General features: G+C 42.4%; 1 protein-coding gene across 2 annotated transcripts in view; it reads right to left on the minus strand.

Annotated features, from left to right (window-relative positions):
- The window catches only part of SUGCT (succinyl-CoA:glutarate-CoA transferase), a 537,637-nt gene that overhangs the window by 323,391 nt on the left and 193,592 nt on the right, over positions 1–20,654 (minus strand). For both annotated transcript variants that reach the window (XM_031951830.1, XM_031951825.1), the window contains one exon: positions 19,655–19,752. In XM_031951830.1, the coding sequence (XP_031807690.1) occupies positions 19,655–19,752 (98 nt within the window). The remainder of the gene's footprint in view (positions 1–19,654; positions 19,753–20,654) is intronic.

Raw genomic sequence — 20,654 nt, forward strand, 5'->3', positions numbered from 1 at the left:
CACGATAAGTATGAAGAGCAGCCAATGCAGAGGCAAGTGGGAGGGAGCTGGAATGGCGGCTGTGAAGAACATCCAGAAGTCGGGGTTGGCTGGACCAAAGAGTGCGCAAAAAGGCAGGAGAGGGAAGTGAGACCCAGGTTGGAGATGGTTTGCAATGCCAAAGGGGGAATAAAATGACTGAGCGGAGGAAGCAAAGGGCCATGGAAGTTTATCCCCCAGAGGAGAGATGCATCAGAGCCATGCTTTAGGAAAAGCCCTTGGGCAGCTGGGTGGAGGATGGATCAAAGAGGATGGATCAAATATGGGGAATGTCTGGGAAAAACAAAACAGGACTTCTACAGGACCACAAAATTCATATGAATCAAGATGTGCCTGGAAGTCAAAAAAGATCTAACAAGATCCTTGGCAATCTAGATTCTGCAATACATTGGAACATTCCTAAGGAATAGGAATAGAAGTTCCTTGGGAAGTGAATATAGAAGGCTACTTTATTGCCCATGTAAGTTACTATCCTGACATCTGGGTAGTTTAGTCATAAAAAAAGGCAAAAAAGCACATCTATGGAAAGAAAAGTATTCGTGTCAATTGTTAATAAATATCTTTTACTGATGTAAAAGTATTTACATCATCTGCCTTCTCTCTCTTCTTATGCTAAGTACTTTGGTCAAAATGTGACTCAGGTTTCTGTGAATTGTAATGTATTTTATTATTAGAATATGAACAGCTGTGAAATTTTTCATTTACTTTATTGCTAAGTAAATGGATATCTGTAAAATCTACAACTGTTATTGTAAACAGCTCATTTGCTTCTATTCTGGATGGACTGAAAGGAATAAGGAAAGAACTCTGATTCAATAAAATCTTCTAAAATATGTTCATAGACAATCAACAGATCTAGAAAGAAAATGAACTGTGGCATAAATATAAAGATATAAATCACCTTGAGAAGGATGGAAGATGGTGTTTTGTATGAAAACAGATCAATGGTTTTCAAGGACTAAGAAAGAATTTTAATTTGTTAAAAACTGGGACAGGTGAGTAAGAAGAAATAGCTTTAAGGGGGAAGACAAGCTAGAGTAGCATACTAGAAATATTAGAATTGCAAGGCATTATGGGAAATTCATTTGTTAAATTTTTGTAAACATATGTCCACTCTCTCTTCTTATACTAAGTGCATTGATGAGAGTGCCCCAGTTTCTGTAAATTGTGATATATTTCACTATTTGTTTATATGCTTATATGATGATGTGATATTTTTCATTTGCCTTATTGCTAAGTAAACAGATACGTTTTAAATCTACAAATATTGTAATTGGCTCATTTGCATCGATACAAGTACATTAGGGGAAATGAGATGAATATATGATAGGGTGGTAGGTAGAGGAAACCCCAGCAAGATTACCCCTAAGAGTCCACACAGTCAGGTGAGACATATGTGACCCATATTGCCTTCTATTTCTCCATGATCAGATAATTTCCCAAGTACCCTGTGCAGTCTTGGGTACCACATTTTAAGAACGACATGGACAAGCTTAACATATATCCAAGGAAAAAATTTGGAAGGCAGGGGGTAAAAAGTAAAAAGGCAAAAAGTGACATCTACTAGTGAAAAAGTCACTTAATCTCTCAAGAAGATTGAGTTTCAGATGGGCAAGTCCCCTCCACATCTCTGCTAATTCTCTAAGAGTTTAAGTAGCTGAACTTCACTAGTTAAGGAAGTTCTTCAGACCCATAAGGTTACAAGTCCAGACCCCCCATTCTCCCTCTTTTCCCTCCCTCCCAAAAAAAAAAACTCAGTCTGAGAAAGTTCCTTCTCCACAGCCTGAAAAAAAATTGTGAAAGAATACATCTTTTCCTCTTGGTGAGAATTACAGACACCATGTCATATCAGCTGAACACCAGGCTGCATGGCAGTTCCTCACGTGCATATTTTATTTATAGTGACTGTTAAAGTCATCTCCTAGCCAAAGCATACAAAGGGCTCCCCACTTTTCAAAAGGAAACTAGACTCAAAGCAGCCGAGAGATGTGCAATGAGAGAATGAACCTGAAGGCTTTTCAAGCAGTGTGTCAGTCACTCCTGTCTACAAAGAGGACACTTTCAGGGCAAGAGAGATTCGTTTTCAAGAGGAGCTCATTTATCATCACTGGACTTACATGAATGTCTCTGAGTGCTCCAAGCAGCAAAGAGATGTCAATAACCACGTGGCGCCTGGACCAAGGGGTCCAATAGGCCACATGGAGTTGGAACTGAACCACTCCTCAAGAAAGGCTTGTAAAGCTGTGATTGGAAAAAGGAAAAAATTAAAAAGCAAGATGCCTTCCCACATCTGTGCACATCAGGAGGGCTCTGCTCCTAGATGCCATGAACTCCATCAGCTAGGTATGAAGAATCCCAGCATTCCACTGGTCTCCATGGAGACATCTATCATTTAGTCTTGAAATTGGATCTCTTGAACTACAGCTGATGTGGAATCATTTCTTTTATCTCTGCTGAAAAGCAGGAAGAAATCTATTTCCATTAACCAAAAAAAATTCTGCAAAAAAAATTAAAAGGTCATTTTTAAACCACCAATGAAAATAAAATCTTGAGGTTAAGATGAAAAAGCAATACTAGGACTCATCTTGGAGTTAAGTAGATGAGATGCCATCTGGGACCCCGGAAAACTAGGAGATGTCCTAATTAGGGACAACTAACTTAGAATCTTTTTTACATATGTCCAGTGGAATGAAAGAAAAAGCATTTGTTAAGTTTTTAAATATGCTAAGCGTCGTGCCAAAAGCGGGGCTATAAACACGAAAGCAAAAACAGCCTCAAATGTTGTTGATGATGATGATGATGATGAGCATTTGTGCACTTCCTACTATGCCCCCGGCCTTGTGCTAAGCTTTCAAGTGTGATCTCATTTGATTTTCGCAATTCTGAGAGAGGTGCTATTGCTATGTCCATTTCTCAAACAAGGGAACTAAGCAAAGAGAGTTGAATAATATATTCAAGTTCACATAGCTAGAACTAGTAGGTCAAATTTGAACCCAGCGCTCCATCAGTGGATGTCCAGAGAGCTACTGTGCGTTCCTTTATTCCCTGGAAAAGGAGAAGCATCTAAGGAAGAATGAGGTCACAACTACAACACGCAAGAAAAATCCAAGAAGAAAACTCTGGAGTAAAGGGGGAAAAATGTCAAGTGGTCACATTATTTTTCTATTGAGCAAAGATAAAAGCTTGAAGGGGTCAATAACTGTTCTCTGTCCAACCTGAATCTGTATAGTTACACACTGCAGTATTCCCATGATCCCATTTATCAGCTTCCTCCTCCGATCCATGCAGGTCACAACTCATCAATCCTTTTCTCACCTTTATGATCTAATTCTGCTGTCTGGCCCCTATACTGGGGACGGGAGCTCTCCAATGTGCTGAAGGCACAGGTTCTAGGTAGATTTCCTTTGGCGCAGCAGTCAAAAATCTACCTACCACGATGGGCACCTGGTGAAGGGGGGTCCAGAGTGCACAGAGCACCAGCCCTGGACTCAGGAAGATTCATCTTCCTGAGTTCAATATGGCTTCAGTAACTTATTAGTTGTCTGATCCTGGGCAAGTCCCTTAGCCATTCTTACCTCAGTTTGCTCATCTCTAGAATGAGCTGGAGAAGAAATGGTAAAACACTCCAGTGTCTTTGCCAAGAAAACCTAAAATAGGATTACAAAGAGTGGGACACACCTGAGATGGCTGAACAACCTACTAAGATGCAGAGGACTTAAGACTTGCATTGGTGAAAGAGGCTCCCCCCACACTGAAGAAATTCCAGAAATCACAGATTCTTCAGGCACTGAAGTATCATATAGAAATAAAGCTTTGTCTTTTTACTGATTAATACCATTTAAGATCCATAAGTTACATTTACTTAACAGCTTCAGATTTTAATAAGCCATTTACTTGATTCCTACAGGTACTCTTTCTATATGCAAATACATTTCAGTAATGATTTATAATTTTTTTCAATCATGAATTGAATTTTGCTAATTTATTCCACCTGACCATAGTTAACATTTTGCTAGAAATATACCTTACTTTTCAATCATCCCAACCTGCAGCAGATGGTTCTTTCTTAGCACTGTATAGGGGATGAGATGGATTAATTAACTACCTAACTTCAAGTACTCATTACCATAAAAATGAGAGGTGATTAACGAGAAAGAAGGAGAGCTTCTCCCTTCAGTGTAAGACATCAATCAATTCTTGAAAATTAAATCCTCCCAGAAATCACAAACTTTTTTCTAACTAAATTGTGCCCTCTGTTACTGATTCTAGCTCCTTGAGCTCCCACTTCACCATTCAGTGGTGAGCCAGAACTCTCCTGAAGGATGGATGAGCCATTGACACAGTTAGCTTCCTGATCCACAAGGGACCAAAATAGCCCACTCACAAAAAAAAAAAAAAAAAAAAAAAAAAAAAAAAAAAAAAAGACAAAGAAAAGCTCCATGGATAACTTTATCTGCTCACAAAAGGCAGACTCTGCTCTATTGGAGGAATACAACTGAGAAATAAAAGCAGAGTAAAGACTGCTAGCTCTGTAAATTTAGGGAAGTCCACTTGACATCTCAGCTTCAGTTTCCTTCTTCCAATGTACAGGGGAACAGTGGGAAAAGTCGTGAGTTTAGAATCAAAGGACTTAGATTCAAATACCACCTTTAAAACAAGTGACAACCTCTGCAGCCTTTTGTTCCCTTCCCTGGAAAATTGAGTGGCATTGGGAGGTGGAGGGAATGAGTCAGTCAGAAGCATTTATTTAAGACCTACTATGTGTCAGGCACTATGCTAATTTCTGAGATACAAAGAAAGGTAGCAAAAAAATTTGGTCCCTGCTCCTAAGGAGCTTTCAGTCTAATGGGGAAAGCAGTGAGCAAAGAAATAAGAACAAATGATATTTACAGGATAAGTGGGAGCTAATCAACAGAGGAAAGACCCCAGCATTAAAGGGGAGGTTGGGAAAGGTTTATTGTAGGAGGTGGGATTTTAATGGGACTTAAAGAATCTAATGAAAGTAGTAGATAGAGAAAGTAGAGATGAGGAGAGAGAGAATGAGGGAGGGAGGAAGAGACAAATATAAAGTGGCAAAGAGAGACAGAGATACAGAGAGACAGGTAGAGACAGAGAGGGAGACAGACACACAGAGAGATACACAGATAGAGAGAGACAGAGACAGAAGGGAGCAAAGACATAAAAAGAGAGACAGATAAAGACAGACATGCAGAGAGACACAGAGGGAAAGGGAGAGAGAGGGAGAACGCACTTGTGGGACAGCCACTGAAAAATAACAGAGTTAGGAGATGTAGGGTCATATAGGAGGAAAAACAAAAAAGCTAGTGTCTCTGGAGGAAAGGAAGGTATAAGAAGATTGCAAAGGCACCAAATAGCCAGATTCTAAGGGGAATGAAACACCAGAAAGAGGATTTCATTTTTCTCCTAGAGGCAGTAGGGAATCACTGGAGTTTATTGGAGGGATGGAGAAGGACAATCAGATCCATGTGTTAGGAAGATCAATCTGACAGCTGAGCAGAGAATGGACCAGAGGCAAAAAAAAAAACCCAAAGGATATAACAATCATACAGCAAGGAAAGAAGGAAGGAAGGGAGACAAAGGAGAGCAAGAGGAAACAAGCATTTATTAAGCATCTACTATGTACCAGTGACTACTATGCTAAGATATGCCTTATAAATATCAATTCACTTGAGTATGAGGAAGGAAGTGGTCTTATTATTCCCATTTTTTGAAAATTGAGTTAATCAAAGGTTAAATAGCTTGCAAGTGGAATATCTGAGCCTATATTTGAGCTCAGGTCTTTCAGACTCCAAGTCCAGAAGTCTATCCACTGTGCCACCTAGCTGCCAAGCCAAAAGGAAAAGAGGGAGAAAAGGAAGGGGCAAAGAACAGAGCCCTGAAGGACCCTCAAAGTTAGCAGGTGACAGATCAATATAGATACAGCAACAGAGACTGAAAAGGAGCAGTCAGAGAGGCAGGAGGGGAACCGAGAGCAAGTGATGGCTCAGAAACTTAGAAGAGAACTTCAGGGAGAGAGAACATCAGTGTCCAAGGCTGCCAATAAGCCAAGGAGAATAAGGAATGAGAACGGGCCATTAGATTTGAAATGAAGGGGGGGGCCATTTGCAGGGAAGATGAGATCAGAAGAATTCAAGAGTTAAGGAAAGGAAGTGGAGGCGCTATTATAGCTGGTCTACCATGTCAAGTGACTTCTAAGCATCCTTTCAGCTCCAAAGCTAAAATCTTATTAACCACTTAATCTTGTAAAGCCAATGTTATTTTGTAAACATTTTTGATACAAGCTCATTTGAGCCAGGAGTTGAAAGAGATCCATCTCATACACGAGGAGGAAATTTCCTGGGACACCCACAAGGTTCCTTTGAACCCTTAAGCTGCCACTCTGGGCCAGTCCTTGCCATGGGATTCCAAGTGTCTCCAACAACACATCGGGATTCTTGGGGAATGGCTGAGTGGGCATTGGCTGGGTGCAACTGCAAACGCATCTTCCCACAGAATCGATGTGCACACTGTGTTGGTTGAATTTCCAAGCTGGTCCCTCAAAAGCTATTTAACCCATAATGCAGCTGAAATGCTCACTGAATGGATGCAATGAAAACCTACAGAAAACATACGGTTGCAATGCTCGCAATTAGACCAGAAACACAATGAAATTGAATAAGAAATAATTTGTTTCTTAAATTTCTCTCAAATGTGAGTGCTGGAGGGAAAGTAGCTTGAGAGGGGGGCGAGGAAATTGGAGGAGACTTTTGTGGAAACTCGGAAGGGGACTTCTGGGCACTTCTGAGGTTTTCTCGGTTGATGGCACAGGCTCTGTGTATGTATCTAATTTCACTTTGAAACATATGGCTTTTCTTTTCCATTATCCAAGCTTCTTGCAAGCACTGCTCTTAGGCTCATCAGCCATGGTTAGAGCTCACAAATGGAACAAAGAGAGAGGCAGAGAGATCCTTCTGAGGGAGCTGGACAAGAGGGGAAAGAGGTAAAAGGGAGTGTACGTGTGAGAAAGATTACTGTGGGCAATAAACAGATCATCAAGTCCAGCTCCTCCATTTCACAGATATGGAAACTGAGACCCAATGCTACATTGGTAGTGAGTGGCAAAGGCAGAATTTTAACATCTCCCAACTCCAAAGCCACCAAAGCTAATTCCTGGAAAGGAGTTAACCAAGATGTGGAATGAAAAAGATGGGAAAGGGAGAATTGTGGATAAGGAAAAGGAGAAGGAAGAGAATGAGACATTTGTTAAGAGAATGCCCACTTGTTAAAAAAGAAGAAGAAGAAGAAGAAGATACTACATATATAACATACACTTTAACATTTAACATGTATGGGACTACCTGCCCATCTAGGGGAAGGACTGGGGGGAAGAAGGGAAAAAGATGAAACAGAAGTTTTTGCAAGGGTCACTGTTAAAAATTACCCACGAATATGTTTTGTCAATAAAAATCTATAATAAAAAAAATTTCCTTAACAATTAAAAAATAAAATAAAGATAAAAAAGGAGATACTGCCGCCAGCAGCCATCCCTTTTGTGGCTTCCTTTACAACTTAGTTTGATCCCATCTTCTTCAGGAGGTTTTTCCCAGGCCTGCCTCCATCCCACAGGCACACACAGCTCAGAGGAGTCTTTATTTTCAGTAGCTCTGTCTCCTGGGGACAAAGCACGGCTGTTTGCCTGGTGTCTCCCATTCAAGTGGGAGGGCAGGAAGGCTCGTCTCTCCGGCATTCAGCACCGAGCCTGGCACATTGTGACTGGCTGCGTGGATCTAAAGTGGGTGGGCAATGGACACCACATATATAAGAACCACAATGATACTATCAGATACCTGGTTTTTATATTCTTAACCAAAGGGAGGCACCAAGCATAGGAAATACAGAGATGAACTTGGAGCCCAAGAGATTCAGTTACCTTCCAGCTAAGTCTGTCTAATTTTTCTCACCCTCTATTTTCTCACCTATAAAATATAAATTAAAGTAGCATTGACCTCACAGAGTTGTTATGAGGCTCAAATTAGATGATAAATTTAAAGTTTGTAAAACTGAAACTCCATATCAACATAAGGTATGAGTGATAGTAATAATAATAATCGATAATTAAAGTTGTCATTATTATAAAGTATTATTAGTAATTCATTTATTAATTTATATTAATGATTATGAATTATTAACCTTTTAGGCGATAAGATTTGGGGGCCCAGACATGCTTTTAAATTTTTAGATGAGAGCTTGCTCCCAATCCCTTCCCCCAAGCTGCCTTAAATCTACCTCGTCCTGATCTATGCAGTTCAACGATAACCTAAGCATTATCACTAAACACAGCTGTACTTCAATATTACAATGGCTCCACGATTTCATCCAAGGTAGGATTCCTTTTATTACTGCAGAGTACAGTTCACCCACTCATGTGCTTTTATCATCTTCCAACGTATATTCCAGAAAAGGCTAGAGCCATGCTTTATGACTCTTAAATTCTGTGGTACCAGAACTGAGGCTATACATCTATTAACTTAGTACTTGTAACATGGCTACCTCCCCTGCTTTGCTGATCATACACTTTCATACATGAGCCTAGTCTGTTAGGACACTTCTTATGTGACTGCAGAATTCTAACTAGCCTTGTTGGTTAGAGGAACAAGAACAACAAACAGTGCTCTCAAGCCTATTTGTAATTCATGATATAAAAATGATAGAAGAATTAAACCCAGCTTAGTTGAATAAAGATGGAGACAATGGGCCAGTGGGAAGAGATTTGTGGGGATAAAGACTCCAGAAATTATTCAAATAACCAGAATCCTGGATCCTGTTTGAGGAAGAGACCAAGACATGGGACAAAATATCGTTTCATATTTTAATTAACAATTCTTACTAAATACAAAGCTCAGGTATCTCCATGTGACTGGAGATGCAAACGTGTTACTAAAATGTAATTGCACCTAACTTTAAAATCAGGTAATGTTTTTTAAATTATTTGAATTTTGTTGTCCTCTCAAAGTTGGCATCCTAGGACAAATTTCCCTTCTTACCCACCCTTGTTATAACTTGTTATAACAACAAAAATGAGAATTTTGTTGCAACCTAGTTGTGCTTCACTGTCATTTGTCCCCTCGATTCCTCAGAGATTGTGCTACTCTGAATTCATTAATACACACCATCACCAGGAGCACACCAGTGCTACACACATGGGTTTGTGTGGCAGGAAAGGTGATCCAGTGATGCTCCTCTTCAGTTCTGGGACCAGCTTACTGCACACTCAAACTATCTGTCCCCAATATGGGGAATTGCCATGCAAACGCATTGGATCCGCCAACCATCTGACCATGTACCATAACCTGGAACGGAGGATTTCTTTATCCATTGGTCTGTTGGTTTTATTTCTTTATGAATTGCCAGCAGGAGAATGAGTGGGAATAGGAAGGGAAGAGATGAAAAGAAAGAGGAGAACAAGAAGGGGGGAAACAGAGGAGGATGAAGAGAAAGGAGAAGAGGCAGGGGAAGGCTGCTCCAAACAGCCCCTTCCTCTTCTTCCTCCTCCCGGGCACCGACTGGCACAGTGGCACTGACACATGGGGCTGTGGCAGTACCCTGCGGGCTGCAGCCTATGGCCAGCGTTAGGGGGAGCATGTTAGTTTTATTGAACAACCCAGGAAACAGCGACACAAAGCAGCAGAAGTGTGAGGGAGGGAGAGAGGGAGAGAGGGAGGGAAGGAAGGAGGGAGGGAAGAAAGGAGAGAGGAAGGAAGGAAGAAAGGAAGGAAGGAAGGAAGGAAGGACAGGATTTAGAGGCACAGGACCTGGATTTAAATGCTAAATTACTTTTTATGCCACTTTGGGCAAGTCATTGCTACTTTTAGGTCTCTGTTTTTTAATCTATAAGATGAATGGACAGGATAAATTCTGAGGTCTCTTCCCATTTTAAATCTCTGACCCTGGGAATCTCTCTTGAAGTCTAAACGAGAGTATTATAATCCTCTTCCTGAAAAGAGCTCTTAAATGAAATGTCAGTACTAGGTTATCTACCCATTTATCCATCTGTTCATTTATTCACTGACTAAACATTTATTAAGTACTTTCTGTATGCCAAGTGCTCATCCTTTCACCAGTTCTGGAGAACGGTAAGTCAAAGATACAAGTCGGCAAGGATTTATTAAACACCTAAGAGCCTCCTATGGTGGCCAGCAGTCCGACGGCTGAATCTGGAAGTCCCATCTCTGACACAGTGTAGCCCTCAGCAAGTCATTGAACCTTCCACTGCCCCTAGACAAAGTTTCTGGTTTGAATTGGCAGAGAACATATCCTCGCCGGTAGTTCCATTGCCAAGGAAATTGCAGGTTTGGTTTAAAAATGTGCCAGAGGAGAAGCAATAAGTCGTAGTGCAGAAACCTGAGTATGAGTTCTCTTTTTAATGAATATCAGCTGTATGATTTTGGCCAAGTCACTTAACTCTAGGCAACTCCCTAGGAGTTATGGAGGAGTCAGCGATCTGCATCAGAGATGAGAGTTTCCACACTGGGAGGTTTAGACACTACCACAGCTCACTTCTAAAAAAAAAAGTGCCCATCTGCTTCTCACTAGTATAAGAAGATAAAGATTAAACCGGTCCCTGCCCTCCAGGGCATCCCATGCTTTGTCCATTTGGGGCAAATGAGTAAAGATGGCAAGACCAAAGGGCAAGACTGAACTCATCTCTGGTGGAGGCCCAGGATCCATGTCTCCATCTTGGCCCAGATTCCTTTTGCTCCTCTCCCCCCTCAGTGAACAATCATGGAGTTGAAGTGGACCAGAATTTGGGTCAGCCTGGCTGAGTCACAGACCAAAGGGCTCCTTTCATTTTCCAACTAAAACCGGCAGCAATGGCCACCAAAAATACCATTTCTGCGAGCCACCCAGCTCCGGCCAACATTGCGATTCCCCCCCTTCCCCCATCATTCCCATTAAATTGAATAGAGTTCTGAGACTTAAATAAACTCAGACATTCCAATGTCTGGATTTTTCTCTCCCCAAAGTTAGCAAATGTTTTTTAAAAAAGGAGAACGAAAGAAAACAATTCACCATAAAGGAAAGAAAAATCCCCAAAGAATGGGAAAAGTAAATTTACAAATTGAGAGGCTAGAAGCTAAATAAATAAATCAATAAATAAATCATGGGATTCAGGCAAACGACCTCTTTCTTATAAGTTCAGAGGATTTAGCGCTGGAGAGACCTCAGAGAGGTCCCTCTTCCAGCCAGGAGCATTCCAAAGGCAGAATTTAAAACAAGGGGAAGTGTAAAGGGGTGACTTGCAGGAAAACAGCAGCATCGTGGGACAGGCGAATTTAGGGTTAGCCTCTCTAAGGTTCAAGAGACCACCCTTCACTTTTCAGTAGTGAGGTTAAGGAAAATCTGCACTCCTCCACTCCCAGCCTCAATTTCCCTATATGAATATTGAGGAGGGAGGTCCCTTCTCACACCAGCACTCCATAATGTCAGATAATTTTAACTAAATAATGAGAGAGCCGGGTCCACTTGTCAGCACAGCCAGCCCTCTGGATCACAAGTCCCACAAAAAGCCAGCTTGTGTCCCATCTTCCCTCACTCTGCATTCTGGCTAAGCACGGCTTTGGGTTCTGTAAAAAGAAAGAATTCCTTTTACAAGGTAGAAAGCTCGATCTCTTTACAAGGTGGGAAGCCTGATCTCAATGAACTGGTTTGGAACCTGTCCCATCCCCTGAATGCCAAAGGAATGAATTCTAAGGGAGATGGCTGGTGCTGGATCTTTAGGGGGCTGAGGAGGGAGGGCTCCTTAAGCTAATGGACAATTTGGTCCTTCATTCAATGTGCTTTTATCACATAACTACAGTGTGTGCAAAGCCCTAAATTAAGTTCTGAGGAGAGGAGATCCTTGGCCACGAGGAGCTAATGTTCTCCTGAGGGAAAACCACGTGGATGTGGTGAAGTCGACCAAAACTACAAAAAGGAATGTTATTGGGGGTGGGGGAGTCCCGATAGTCAGGGATCGGGCAAGACCTTATGTGTAAGAGGTGGGGGGAGATGGGAGGAGGGCATTCCACAGTGGGGGGAGGCAAATGCTGGAGGCAGAAATGCATTATCGCAGATGAGCCAGAAGGACAATTGGGCCGGAACCCAAAGTGTGTGAGCGATGGCACATCAACAATGGCCAGGATTGAGGTGGAGAAGCTGGGCTTCCTTGTGAGCAAACAAATGGTCCAAGCTTTTCAATCTCAATGTTCATAAATTAAATCAAATGCTGTCTCAAATAGGGGAGAATTCCATGACCTAAATCCAAAGGGCCCATCCGCACTGCAAAGGCTGCAACCCACAGTCAAGGGGCCACCAAGCAGGAGCTACCTGCCATCCAAGAAGGAAATGATGGAAGAGAGCACTCCTGCTGTCTGGGCAAGTGCTTGAAAGAAAGACTCAGGACAGTACAGAGAAGAAAGGGGTTGTGAAAAGACAGAGGGAACCCCCAAAAGGATGTGGCACGAAACGGGACAAAACAGAAGGGGCAACGGACACGCATGGAAACCTTGCCGGGGAAGAGTAAGCAGGATGATCTTTGGGGAAGCAGCTTCTTGGGTGGGAAGGAATAAGGTCACAGACTCCCAGGTGCCATTAAGTGAGAGGTTATCCAGGTAAGGTCAGGTAATTTAAAGTGGGTGGTGGGACTTTATGGCTCCCTGACAATCTGATACAAACTGATCCAACAATATGCATTCATTAAGCACCTCTTGCCAAGGGCATGATCTTGCCACTGGAAAGGAATGGATTAAAATAGTTAACAAAAAAAAACCCACAGCAAGTGTGGAGACTGAGAGCTTCCCCATACGTGGTTTGGTGGCCCGAGTGGCCGCCTGATGTGATTGCTGAGCATCTTCAGGGATTTCTGGGAGAAATGCCCTAGGCCCAAGGAAGGGCAGATGCTACCCCAGTTTCCAGAAAGGTACAATCCAGGTTCCAGTCCTAACTCTGCCCTGTGACCTAAAGCATGTTTTCTTATCCTCAGTTTCTTCCTGTGAAAAAATGAAGGAGTTGGACCAGCTCTATTCTAGTCCCAGGCCCTCAGAGCGCCTTTCCACATCATGCTCTTCATCTCATTTCTTCTGCCTTTTTTTCATCCCTCCTCATTTCCCTGTTTCCCTCTGCTATCTCCATAATCCACAGATTTATCCTCCTCTCCAGTATTTCAGCAGACACTCTTCCCTCCCAACAGGCCCCAGAGGCTCAGGCCCTGCTTCAATCCAGGTCACTTCCCATAGAACTGAAAAAATGGAGAGGGGGGTTCAGTGTCACGGCCTTGGACACCACCCTTCGGAAATCCTATTAGGGATTTCAGTGAGGGAGGGATGGGGACCTGCCCCTGCTTCGCCTTCTTCTGAGTCTGAGCAGCTGGGTAAACAGACCTCGCTGCAACACCATGGACAGAATGGCCCGTTCCATGGAGAAGTCTCGCCTCTTGGCCATGGATGAGGAACAGGTGCACCTGACAGCACCTCAGGGGGAGGGTGTATGTGGTATAGTGTGTGTGTGTGTGTGCGTGTATGTGAGAGAGTGTGTGTGAGTGAGTGAATGAGTGTATATGTGAGTGAGTGTGTGTGTGCATGTGTGTGAGTGTATGAGTGAGTGAGTGTGTGAATGTGTGTGAGGGTGTGTGTGTGTGAGTGAGTGTGTGTGTGTGTGCATGTGTGTGTTAGCTATTGGGAAAGAAGCTAATTGCAAGAATGTGAATTTGCTCTTCCTGCAAGAGCCTGCCAGCTGTCCAATGGCAGCACAGAAGGAAAGGTGGGGTATGGGAAGGTCCCCAGCCCTGCCCTCCATCATTCCCATCAGCAAAGGCAATGATTACAGAAAAGGTCACCCCATCCCTGGGAGCCTCAGAAAGGGAATTAGCTACTTCCTACGTCACAAACTGACTCAGCTTGGATTGAATCCCCTATTACCACATGCAAAGCACAGAAGAACGGCATCATGGACTCTCAGGCCTGGCCTAGAAGGGACCACAGGAGCCAACGGTCCAGCCTTGTTTGAGGAAACTGAGGTTTATAAATGGAAAGAACTCCCCAATGGCTGCTTGTTCTCCAGCCCTCAGCCCAGCCCCTGCCACAAGGCAAGCACCTGACCAATGCTCGCTGCCTTGATAGGCCCAAGGTCACTGGTAGTCAATTCAAAGGCAGGATTTGGACCTAGTTCTTCTGACTTCAAAGCCCGTCAAAGAGAACTTGGGAACATATTGATTGGGGGAAGTGGGGGCAAGCAGGTATGCTGATGAAGGAAAGAATTAATTAATTAAAATTACAAAGCAATTACAATATATCAAATAGAAAAGTAAGAAATGGGTGTTCTCAAATAAATCACATGCTAATTAGAGGGGACAGTACATCTCAGGAGTTGACCTCCCACTCAGGAGCTGACCTCCCACTCAGGAGCTGACTTGTTCTAGGGTTGTCCCTTCGCTGATAGGAACAGTTGGAAAGGGCAGGGATACCTCTATCTTTCCACTGCTCACCTTTACTGTGCTGGAAAGCCCTGAGGGTCTTAGATCGTATGGGTAGGCCAGGTGAGAATTCCTCAGGGGGTTAGAGGCCATAGCCCTTGACCTGGCCAGACTGCACGAAAAAGAACATACATATTTTCAACATTAAAAAAAAAGTTGATGTTGGGGACCAATTTTTCTCTTGCCTCCCTGTGCCTTGCACAGAGCCCCACACGTAATTATTAACAAGTAAGCACTTGTTGAATCCAATGGACCGAATGGGGCAACAGAGTCTGGGGCTTTGCATTTCAAATGATAGTAATTATGTTATTCCACAAGTCTCCTAATAAGAGGCAGAGGACAAGATGTTAAGGGAGGGGGCTTAGCAGCTCCCGAAGGTCCAGAGCGCACAGAACGAGGATGCTGATGGAAGAAACAGACCCAGCCCGCACACGCTCCCAGCAAAGAAGCCCCCCCCCCCCATGCTGCTCACAGCAACTGAACAACCGGTGGTGTTTACATGGCAACACAGCTCTCCTACCGGGGACATGCTTCTTGACTCTGGGAACCGCTGCTAAAATGCAGTTGGGAGCCACATAGGAAGGCAGGGATGCCGCCAGGCCCAAAGAAAACAGGTTTTTTCCAGTGACCTAACATGGCGGGGACCACACTTTCACAGCCCACAAATAGACATACCGAGAGCTTCCTCATGGGCGCAGCGGACACCACCACAACAAAGCCATTTCAAAGACTTACAGCAGAGAGGGAAGTGTTTTCTATACTGTTTCTGTATGTCTGGCTACCCCAGCAGAAGATGTCCCTCCATCCAAAGGAAAGCCACGGAGGGAACCAGCGTTAGTTCTGCTTGTGCTCTCGTCCCCTCCCAGGGTCCAGCATACAGGGAGTGCCCCAAAGTGGACCTCCCAACACCCAGCTACGCGATGATGAGCAAGTGTCAGTCTCCTCATCTGTAAAATTGGAGCAAACCATGACTGCAGAGGGCAGAAAGTGAAGTTATTATTCCCTCCTTCCAATAGAGAAGTGGAGGGCTACGGATACTGAATGAGGGATACTTTGTCAAACATGACTGAGTCCGGCATGATGGGGCACATCCTCATAGTCCCAGCCAGCCCAAAGAGGAAGCTTCCCTGGCACTTCAAGGGCAGGGTTCTACTTGAAAGATAGTGATCTGTGATAATCCCCTGCAGCCTCCATGGGATCCCTGAAATCCCTACAAAGGAAGGAGGCTGGCTGACCCAGTTAGTGATTCCTCCCCAAGAGAGAAGGATGAAATCTCTCTTCTGTCCTGCTGAACCACAGAGGGCAAGTCACTTCCCTGAGAGCTCATAGCAAGAAACACGGATCTGAAGGCAAATGACCCCAAAGGCCAAACTCGGGGGTCCTGAACGTGAGAAGCTGAAGGTTCATAACAAGATAAAGCTTTTCCTCAGCCCGTGCTCGATGTTCTCCTCTTCTCACAGGGTGGATATAATTTACTGAGATTTTCAAAGGGCTTTTGATAGTTTCTCACAAGAGACTATTATTGAAACTTGGTAACCATGGAGTGAAAGAAAAAGTCATATCAATGAATTAAAAATGGCCTGAGAGCAAGCAAGAGAGGAGCAAAAAAGGCGAACTCAATGGCCAGTTCTCATTGTGGGGAAAGGTTAATTATGAAGGGCTCTCGGGACTCAGTGTGGAGCTCAAGTTCAATGACCAGGAAAGGAAAGCCCAATTCACATTCCCTCCAGGCCCTGCGTATCTGCTCCCCACACAGAGCTCCCATTGATTCAGAGGGAATTTGGCACATGGGGGAGATGCTTGGGGTGAGGAGGAGAATTCAAAACCAGCACAGACAGAGGAAACAGGTGAAGGAGGATGGGTTCAGAGGGTCCCGCAGAGATCTCTGAATATGAAAAGGGAACAGTGGTAAAACATCGAGAACGAGCTGCATTTTCTGGAAATGTTTGCAAGGCAATCTATAAAAACATATGATGTTTAAAAACTACAACAAGAAGAAGAAATAATCATGATTGGAACAAAGTGAACTTGTTTGCTCACCAAGAGAAATTTAAGCTGCTACTTGGTTCCCAAAATCCGCAGAGCTCTGCCGTGTAACAAAACTAAATATACCAGAAAGATCGCCCAGGGTGGATGTGTAGAAGTCATTCATTCATTAATTCATTCACTCAATTAAAAAACTATTTATTAAGCACCTACTATTTACCAAGTACTGTGTTAGTTACTGGAGTGATAGTCCGTCAACAAGCATTTATTAAGCTCCTACTATCTGGCAGGAATTGTGCTAAGAGCCGGGGATATAAAAAGAGGCAAAGGCCGTCTATAACTTCAAGGAATTCACAATATAATGAATGGATTAAGACAGTTCTTCTTTGTCTTCAAGGAGTTTATAGTCTGTTCCCAATAAAAGAATATATACAGATAAATAAACACAAAATATATTTGGAGCATATGTCTCCGTACCAAAGTTTACTGTCAAGAACAATAATGTAAGTTACAGTCTGAGAATTGGAAAATGCCACTAATTCAAAGTATTCTAACTATTGGGAAAGAGAAGGTAACATGAAGAACTGTATATAAGAAATAGCATTGGAGCTGACTCTTAAATGGAACCAGTAAATCTAAGAAACAGAGTAAGGAGAAAGGGCATTCCAAGAATGGGGCACAGGCTGACCAAAGAACAGGAGGGAGGCTGTGGGGGGAATAACCCAGAGACCAGTTTGGACAGACTGTGGAGTGCACGAAGGGAAGAATATTTAACAAATGTCTAAATGCAAGTCAACATCAGGTTAGGGAGAGTTTGAAAAGCCAAAGAGAATAAGTCATATTTTGTTCTTGACACAATAGGTGACTTCCTGAGCACAGGAGCTACACAATCTGGGTTGTGTGGCTGATGTCCAAAATTCTAATGGGATCAGAAAACCTTGTCATTCAATCAGCAATCCACTAGCTGATTATTAAATGCTTGCATTATAATTGGAAGAAGGTCATTTCGGAAATCCACAAGGAAAGGCACGATGGGACAGTGAAAATATTCCCTCTATTTTGAATTAAATGTGGAATATATTTCAAATATATCTTCCTTCACCTGGCAAAGAGATGGGAATCTAAGGGAATGGGACACAGCAATAGTCAGGTAAGGCCACAGTGTAGGGGAGTTTTCTTGTGTTTTTTTTCCTTTATTATAAGAGAGAATGCTGGGATCAAGAGAGAGGAGAGGCTGGAACATACCAGGAAATGATTGTATCATTGTGGGGATTTTGATGTTGCTTGTTTGTTTTTTAAAGACATCAATACCTCATCTCTTTAAAAGAAAATGAATGAATGAAAAAAGAAGAAAAAAATGATTTCATGTTTCAAAAGGAAATTTTAAGCCTGATTCTTCTTTCTCTTTTCAAGTAAGCCAAAGCTCCTGAAATTAGTGTTCCAGCTCTTTCTCCTCTTTTATATGGCAAAATTGGGAAATGAGATAAGTCGATAACTCTGATCACTGCTAATCTTTGGTGATTCCAAAAAGTAATTTGAGTTCTGGAAACAAAAGACTCAAGGTCATCATTCAGAATTGGTGAATCAGAAAAATGGCAGTTACTGAAAAGCTAAATAAGCCAGCTTTTCCCAGACAAGTCATTGTAATGGCTCAGACCTCAGGAGATCCAAGTGGACCTCTCACCTGTAACACTCCTTGCTTTGTGTGGCCTTGGGTAAGGTATTTAACCCCCTCAAGATCTGTTTCCTCATCCACAAGATAAGGAGGTGGAACCAGATCAATAGTGTCTAACTCAAATAGAAATTCCACATTGACTTAGAAAATTACATGTTAAAGAGGTGATTAGGACAATTCCAGTAGACTTGTGATGGAGACAGCCATCTGCATCTAGAGAGAGACTATGGGGCCTGAATGTGGATCACAACATAGCATTTTCCCCTTTTTATTGTTGTTTGCTTGCATTTTGTTTTCTTTCTCATTTTTTTCTGTATTGATCTGATTTTTCTTGTGCAGCATGATAATTGGGGAAATAGTTACAGAAGATTTACCCATGTTTAACATATATTGGATTTCTTGCTTCTAGGGGAGGGGATGGGAAAGGAGGGAGAAATTTTTTTTATAGTTTTGCAAGGGTGAATGTTGAAAACTATCTTTGAATATATTTTGATAATAAAAAGCTATTCTTTTTCAAAAGACACCCAAAAAAGAAAAAACTTATATGTTAACATTATCTATGTTCTATTACATTTTTATTTATTTTGTGAAGTATTTCCCAATTCCATTTGAATATGGCTCAGCTGCTCTTGGAATGAATGGATTATTTGACAAACTTAGATTAGATACCCAATGAAATCCTTTCTAGGATCTAGAACTACAATTCGTTGGTTTTTTTTACCATAATAATGCAAACAGTAGGAATTTAGATAGATTAAAATATTATTAATGATTGGCATTTGTAGAGTATTTTAAAGTTTGCTAATTGCTTTGCATTGACCTTCTTATTTGAGACCCTTACAAACCTTATGAGATAGATGCAAGGTCTTTCCCAAAGTCACATAGCTTAAATACAACAAAAAGAAGACTTGAACCCTTATCTTGCTGATTCTGAAGTCAGCTCCCTAATCTTACATTTATTCACAATCTCTATTCACCATATATTCACTCTATGTCGCTCTTTTCATTGGCCAATTCTGTGGAACAGCACATTGGAGAGATTTTTCAAGAAAACATCACCAAGCACCAGGTACTTCTTTCCCATATTCTGTGCGTTAGGAACCCATGGTTTTATTGGTATGGTTGTTCCCAAACCTAGAGCACGGCCCTTCTTTTAAGGGTCAGCCCATAGAAAATTCATCTTCCTGAGTTGTAGAAATTGCCTTCTGCTGTTAATCAAGCACCTGGCAAGGAGCACCTAGCACTGAGCTGTGCAGACTCCTGGATGTAGGACAATTTGCCCTTGGATCCCTCCTTGATGCCCTTCTCACTTGGTGAGCTCTTCTTGAGTTTGCTCTGCTGACCCAGTCTTCAGGAACCCACAACTGTCTCAAATTCACGAGGGTAGGACATAAGTGGAAGAATTCCCATAAAGTCACCCACTAACAGACGCATTTACTACTCACCGTGCTGATAATATTGTAATGAGCTCTTTTCTATTCTGGACCCGAAGATTGTTAGTTTTGTACCTGGAATCATTGATCAATGCAGGCAAATGCAGGATCTAAAAGGGACATATCAAAAATTTAAATGAGATTAAATTTAAAAGAGAATTTTACTTGTTATTTAAAGGGTGACTTGTAAATCCTTCTACTAAGAGCTTAGGTCAAGTCCCAATAAAATCAATACCATCTTCACAGGTTCTCCCCCTGTCCTAGGTAATAATCAGAAGGAATGGAAATTACACAGGTGGAGAAGATTGGGCTTCAATCAGCCTCCTCCTGTTGTGTGGAAAGGGAAAGAAGGAAGTGATCATTTTAAGAGCAACACACGCCTGACTGTGTGATTCCCTCATGATTTACTCCATAAAAGAAATTTATTCTCTAAATGAATTTACCCCACTAGATTTAGAGTATTATCTTGAGTATGGTAGCAAAAATATATATATTTTCAGCGCAAGGAAAATGAATTCAAGATGAGAACTCAAGCAGCCCCCCAGTCCACATGGCTCACAGAACCAGCAAGAGGCTAGGTCTGTATTAAATCTTTATTTTCTATATTGCAACACATCCTACTCTATGGGAAAGTCCATGGGAGCACTGTCTTGTCTTCAGGTCCCAACAAGTATGTGTGTGTGTGTGTGTGTGTGTGTGTGTGAGAGAGAGAGAGAGAGAGAGAGAGAGAGAGAGAGAGAGAGAGAGAGAGAGAGAGAGAGATGGGGAGGAACAAAGGGAAGGAGAAAGAGAGTGAAAGACAGAGACAGAGAAAGAGAGGGAGACAGAGACAGAGAGAGTCAGAGACAGAGAGAGACACAGAAAGAGACAGAGACACAGAGAGAGAAACAGAGAGACAGACAGAGAGACCCCAAAACTGGTTCATCAGCACCACTTGGTACATGCTCCCGGATGCACAGACTTTCCAGGAAGGCCACATGATTGGTTCTTTCGGCCTTCATAAAAGAAATGG

This window comes from Sarcophilus harrisii, chromosome 1 (assembly GCF_902635505.1).
Source record: "Sarcophilus harrisii chromosome 1, mSarHar1.11, whole genome shotgun sequence".
Lineage (NCBI taxonomy): Eukaryota > Metazoa > Chordata > Mammalia > Dasyuromorphia > Dasyuridae > Sarcophilus > Sarcophilus harrisii.